The following is a 6407-nucleotide window of genomic DNA, read 5'->3' on the forward strand; positions in this document are numbered from 1 at the left end:
GCCTGCCGACACCCGCTCCCCTCCCGCCTGCAGTGACCCGGCTCCTCCTGGCTATTCCCAAGCTCTACCCACACAGCTCCTGCACGCCAAGGGTGTGCTCCAGCTGCAGAAAGCAGCACTCACACCCACCTTCAGCAGTGGGCCTGCATGGGCAACACATCCAGCTCCCCGGCTACAGGCTGCCCTGAATGTATGGACCAATGATCCCACCGGGAAGAGGAGAGCCCATGGGCTGTGTTACAGAATGGGAGATGCTGACCTACTCGCCTACATGTGGTGCCTGGAGGGAGGAAGGGGCAGAGCAGAACCTTCTTGCACAAGGTCTGCACTACTGGAGCTCAGGTTCCCTCATACCTTTCCAGGCGTTCGGACACCAGGTACGTCTGGTTGGCATCCATGATGAACATCAGTTGATTAATGAGGTCATCAGCCTGGATGAGACCTTCTAGCCGCCCAACTACCGTCATTCTGCGATCCTTCAGCATAATCACAGCCAGGAATGGGTACGTGTTTTCTCGCAGAGCCTGGGAGACTGGGAAACAGGCACAAACATCACCATTCCTGCCCCATCCTGAAGGGTCAGCAAGGGGTACAGCACAAACACTTTCCATCACCAAGGGCCCAGGAAAGGAGCTTCCACCACCACTATCTCTTCCAAGACAGAAAAGGCCTCATTCTCCATTTGTTAAACTAAACCCTACAAATTAGCAAAGGGAGGAAGTGATTTGGAATATAGAGACTGAGGGTAAAAAATAAAGTTTAAAATAACCTCCTTTAATTCAAGCAGGAAGAAAGTAAACTGCTCTGAATGTCCATTCAGAATGGGACAAAAAGCCCTGGGTTTAAACTGGAGAATGAGAAACACAGGTCACAAGCACAGGGAAACACTTGTGAAGGTGACTAAGGATGGCTGGACTCAGAGATACTGTCATAGGGAAGATGGCAGAGTGCCCATCCTGAACATCCCTGAACAAAATCTGGTTGCTTCTGCCAGAGGCAAGCTCTTGTCTTGAGGCAGGGAACGGAGCAGATCAGGGGCTTTTCAGTTACTGTTGACCTATGGCTGCTGAGCACCTCCTCCTTAAAACATGCATGGCACATCACACAACTCGGAGCTGTCGTTCCCAATGGAGCCCTCCAAACTAAATCAGAGCACCCATGGGTTAAATCAAAGGCCACAATCCCTTCCAGCTCTGCTTTCCAGGCTGCAACTCCAAAGCGCTGCAGCAATGAAACAGCAGTAAGTAATGAGTGTCTCCTTAGAAAGCCATTCTTTCAAGGTGTCGATAGCTGGTAGCTGAACTATGAAGCCAAGAATGTCCCAGATTTAGTACCAGAACTCCTGGCCTCTCCTGCCATGAAACAGGAAGGGTCAGAAGTGACACAGGAGGCATGAACAGAACTTTGGGAAAAGGCTCCACTTGCAGCAAAACCCTACCAAAATGCTGGCAAGTCAGGTATCAACAGCTCTGGAAAGACAGTGCTTAAAAGGACCTCACCATGGACTTCTGAGGAGACAGAGAGAGTGGGTGTGGAGTAAAGATCAGTGTCTCAGAAAGGGAAAGAATGCACCTAACAAGTCACTCCCGGCCTCAGGCATAACATGACTGTTAAGGGCACAGCTAGTTAGATATTGTTTCTGCACTTGGTTTAATCCTCAGCACACACCCACCAACTCCCATCACCAAGGCACTGAAAGCAGCTTCAACGCCTGCAGCAAAGACCACACAACTAGGGCTGCCCAGAAACTTCTGGAACAGTGGAGGTGAAGAGCAGAAGGTATTTCCCTGGCATCCAAACAGGCCCTCTGAGATATCACATGGAAACCAACACGTATTTCCCCATGCAATCCTGAAATCTTGTCTGCTTGCACAAAAACCAACAGTGTGTTTCACACATGTAAATTTGTCAAAGAGCATTTGGCTTGTTCCAGAGACAGAAGGGGACAGGTACAGCCCAGGAGGGACACACTCACCTCTGTAGCCCTCTGGTTTATTGGTTGAGCAAGCCCAGAAGAGCATTCTAGTGTTTATGAGGGTGATCACCTCAGGTACGCACAGTGTGTTGCTGGGGGATGAGAAGAGATCGTGTGAATGAAGCTGCATTTAAAGTGCAAAGGTAACTATTCGGAAAACTCTCCTACCTACCGGCAGAATTCATCTGTGTCTTGGTGGTCATCTCCATGAAGATAAACCAACAGGAAGCGCAGCTCCCGCTTGGCATCGTTCAGTGCCTTGGCATAAGAGCAGAAGAGGTAAAGTCACAGGGTCTCTAGGCCAGGGGAAAGCAGCACCCACAAGACTTGTACCACGGCCACTACTCTGCCACTAGTGTGGTTTTAAACAAGCAGCAGGGGAGGGTGAACCTGTCAGGTCTGACTAAACCCCATTGAAGGGGGCTGCAGTGGTGTTCTCTCACACTCCTTTCAGGGTGTGGCTTTGGAGAACACTGAACTTGGAGCAAAGCCAGGGAGGCAACTGCACAGATTGACACCCCCCACTGCCCCACCAGACTCAGCTGGCAGGGAAGAGCCCTCTTTCATCCCCCAGACTCACAGCCAAGGCTGAGCTTTTCACTCTAACCTGTACAGGACACAATCTTCACACCACATTCAAATGAAAACAGTACTTAAAAAAAAAAGACAACCCAATAATGCTGCAGGCCCCAACAAAACAAAAACACAAACAAAAAACACCAACAAAAAAACCTTTTTGTGTCTACAGTCTCTGGATTCCACCCACCCAAGAGCATTTCTTAACAAGACCACAGGGGTAAGTGCACAATAGGTTCCCTGTTTCACTGGCACTGAGTTTTGGTAGCCTAACCATTCTGTGGTTATTTAAGTTTGGATTCCAGGCAAGACAGAGGGGCCTAGAAATGCTGCGGAGGCAGCAAAGTCCACAGCTGTGCAGCATGGAGCAAACACAGACTCCATATTCCTCCCTGGCACTCTGGAAGCAGGCTGAGAGAAGCTGCCGAAGAGGCAGCACCCATTGGGATGTCCCTCTCACAGAGAACATCCTCAGCCCACATCCAACACGTGGCACTCTCACCTCCCAGAACTTCTACAGGGGATCCTTCTCTCCATTTTGAGGTCCCACACCAAGTTCTGGAGTTGCATTATAATACAAGCCCACCACATCAGTTTATAAAACCAAAGGCAGGATTCCAAAGAATAGCTGCTGGCTACAGAACCACACAGACGGCTGAAGAACACTCAGAGCAGCTTTGCTTTCCAACTTTGCAGGCTTGGTGAATCATCCAGCCTGGCAGACGCTGGTTTCCAATACCCTTGTTCATTAGCTCCCCATTACCCTGCTAGAGAGTTTGGAGACAAATGCTGGGCTTTTGGATGCAAAGTGAGGGCGCCATGTAGGCCCTGATACTGTCTGGAAAAATTCCCACTCTCCATCTCCCCGGGATCTATGCACCAACGTGTGACACTGACCTGGCTGTAAGTTCCCTGGTAGAAGACAGGGTGTATCCTCCCATATTTTTCCTCAAACATATGAATAAACGAAATAATGTCACCCACTGGGTCAGTGACCCGACTACGAGGATCGGGGCGTATAAACCGCAGAGCAAACCTAGGAAGGAAGCAAAGGACACTGGCAATTCAGCTTACTGACTTTCTGGAGAACAGGTTTTTCTTTGCCACAGACAGTCACTGGTATTCATAAAGAGGAAAAAAGTCACAGCTGAGACCCTTGAACACTTATAATCACAACCCAATCTGCCACCTGCTTCAAACCGACACCATTGCTACAGAACCCCTCCTCCCCCCAGTCAAATATCTCATGCCAGGCGTCAGCAAGGATCTGAATTCTGTGTGATTAACAGTTCCAACTTCCTCTGAAGCACCAGGCATAAGCCACACCAACAGTATGAGGTTTGAGGAATTTAGTCCAAGGCAGGCTGTTAAAAGCCACACAGTTTTGTCCAGATAACTTTGAAAACTGCATTTCTGCTATTCCAAGGCTAACAATTCCAGAATGCAAAGTGCTGCAGAAAGAGGACGTTACACTAGGAGTCCAGTGAAGACAGAAGGAACAGTCATTCCTCTGAGGCCAAAGAAGCTTAACTGCAAAGCAGATATCAATGTTGTTTAGCTCCATTAGAAGTCAGACTGAATTTTGGAAAAGTCTTTTAGGAGAAAAAAAAGTAATACAACAGGGGAAACTTCCAAAACGATGCAGATGGCAGCCTGCTGGATATTTACCACCTTTCACCATTCCCTTTTCTATCTGTCAATGCTGTAAGGAGGCAAGATGACCCAACCCTTCAAGACAGTAAAGGGAAAAGAGGCCACAGACACCAAAGGGGAAGAAGTAGAGGTGTTTACAGTTTGAGTTTTGCAAAGTAACAAAGAGATTAGGGCAGGTTAACCTGCAGCCCAACGGGACATGATTCTGATCAAGCTGTTTGTCCAGGAATACTGGGCGGTTTGACACTGATTTGCAACCCCTTTGTGTGGCACTCAAACTGCAAAGCTGCATGGAGTCAGAACTCCAATTAAATATGTAATTTACAGAGCTGCAAGATGCTCTTTTTCTCTGCAATGAGATTTATTTCTTATTAAACCATGTAGGAATGTTACAAGGCTACAGATAAAGCCAGCTGAGCAAAGAAATGGAAAATCTGCCATAAGACTTAAAGATCCAAGTGACAGAGGTACAGCCAAATCAAAGACAGAGCGTGTCTTGATGCAGCCAGTACGTGAGTCAGCACAAAAAGGTACTTACCTAAATATGTCAAGTAATGTGTAATAGGTAAATCGGAATGGAAGCATTATGAAGTAGTAACCCCATCCTAACAGGCCCTGCAATTACAAACACAGAATCAGAACAGTCTCCACCTCAGCAACAGGCCTGCTAAAGCCAAGTGTCCACCAGCATCAAGCACACAGGCACCCGTGGGAATATCCATCCTCTAACCTCTGCAAAAACGCTCAGCAATATTTCATGGCTTCAGACACGTCAAGTCAAATTTACATGATTAACATGGTTCAGTCAGAATTTAACATGATGGGTCTGAAAATCAGTGTCACTGACTATTCAAGCAGCAACGCTTTTGCTCTGAGATAATTTCCTTAACTGTACAAAGGGATTAACAGCACTGAGACTTACAGGTGCTCGTGTGAATTTCCTTGTGAAATGTTAATGCCAGTAACTGATCCTGTATTCAATACACATTTCAGAGGGGTTCTAAGGAAAAAAATCACTATCTCTCTACCATAAGGATGGGACTGTCCTTTGTTCCAACTGAACTGATCAAAAAATCTTTGCTATGCCACAGCAAGACATTCTATGACACAAAGGAGGTTGTCTCATACTGTGAATCACACCATGGAGAAAACATCCACAGTAGTAACAGAGGCTGAGGGAACAGCTCTACATTTTGTTTTCAGAAGATAAAATATTTAGAAAGGAGGTAACAGCACACAACAAAAACAATTGCTTTTCCTGCGTGCAACTTGTTGTTCACAAGGAGTCACCCAAGAAGCAGGACAAAATCTGCTGTAAGATAACTTGCCCTTGGCTGTGGCCTTGAGACAACGTAGCTGTAGATCCTATGGTCAGCTGTATTGACCTGCAACGGCCGCGATGGAGGAGGATTGAAGACACTTGGGACACCCTCTTGCTCATTCAGTCGGTCCTGCACAGCTGCCTTTGGCAGAAGAAAGAGCAAAGGGAAGTTTCAGACATTTAAGGATGGCAAAAAATACCTTTTTTTATATACTTTGGACACTAACAGTATGTATTATTTGTCCACAGTCCCAGAGCACTGGATGAGCACAGCCCATTAGGAACTGTAACCATCAGCACTCGTTTCTACTCGTTCAGCCTTCGCCACGGCAGCCTGCACACACACACCACGGGTGTCACACAACGTGCCAGTGAAGTGACAGTTCACAGCCCCAACAACTCTGCCCTGTACTTCTGAAACCAGCTCTCCAGGTGTATCAAGATGCTGCTATAAGGAGCTACTGCTGTAAATTCAGGGGTTGACATTAAATCTTACTGGTAGCCCCCCCTCCCCACCCCCACAGGTTACTCTGTTTAATCCAGGTACTTGGAAACAACAAATCTTATTTGCAGTGGTACCTCTATGTTCCAGTTGTGCTGCTCCAGCGTGTGACGACATTGGTCCATGGACTCTATGCCAGTCAGGTCCTACAGAAGGAGAATAAAAGCAGTTGAGTGCCAGGGAACTGCTGTATTTTTACTGTTCTTTGTGACACGTGAGCACAGACAGGAGTTACCGTAACACATTACCACAATATTGGGTTTTTAAAGTGTTCTGCTCGCAGCTGAGGAGCAGAGCAATCTGAGCCAACCCAAGTCTGTAAACAAACCTCAAACAGGCCTTTGCACTCTTCCAGCATTAGCCAATTTTCACCAGTGCCC

At 47.3% G+C, this 6407-nt stretch overlaps 1 protein-coding gene across 1 annotated transcript; it reads right to left on the bottom strand.

The window, feature by feature from the left end:
- Window positions 1–330: 330 nt before the first annotated feature.
- Window positions 331–6175, bottom strand: FAF2 (Fas associated factor family member 2). Its single transcript, XM_010165247.1, has 7 exons — window positions 6105–6175; window positions 5533–5667; window positions 4743–4819; window positions 3449–3587; window positions 2148–2233; window positions 1976–2067; window positions 331–532 (listed from the first exon to the last, which is right to left on the bottom strand). The coding sequence occupies exons 1-7, from the start codon at window positions 6150–6152 to the stop codon at window positions 339–341; spliced, it is 771 nt and encodes a 256-aa protein (XP_010163549.1). The 5' UTR covers window positions 6153–6175; the 3' UTR covers window positions 331–338.
- Between the last annotated feature and the right edge of the window lie 232 nt (window positions 6176–6407).

This window comes from Antrostomus carolinensis, unplaced genomic scaffold (genome assembly GCF_000700745.2).
Source record: "Antrostomus carolinensis isolate BGI_N321 unplaced genomic scaffold, ASM70074v2 scaffold52783, whole genome shotgun sequence".
In the NCBI taxonomy this organism is placed as follows: Eukaryota; Metazoa; Chordata; class Aves; order Caprimulgiformes; family Caprimulgidae; genus Antrostomus; species Antrostomus carolinensis.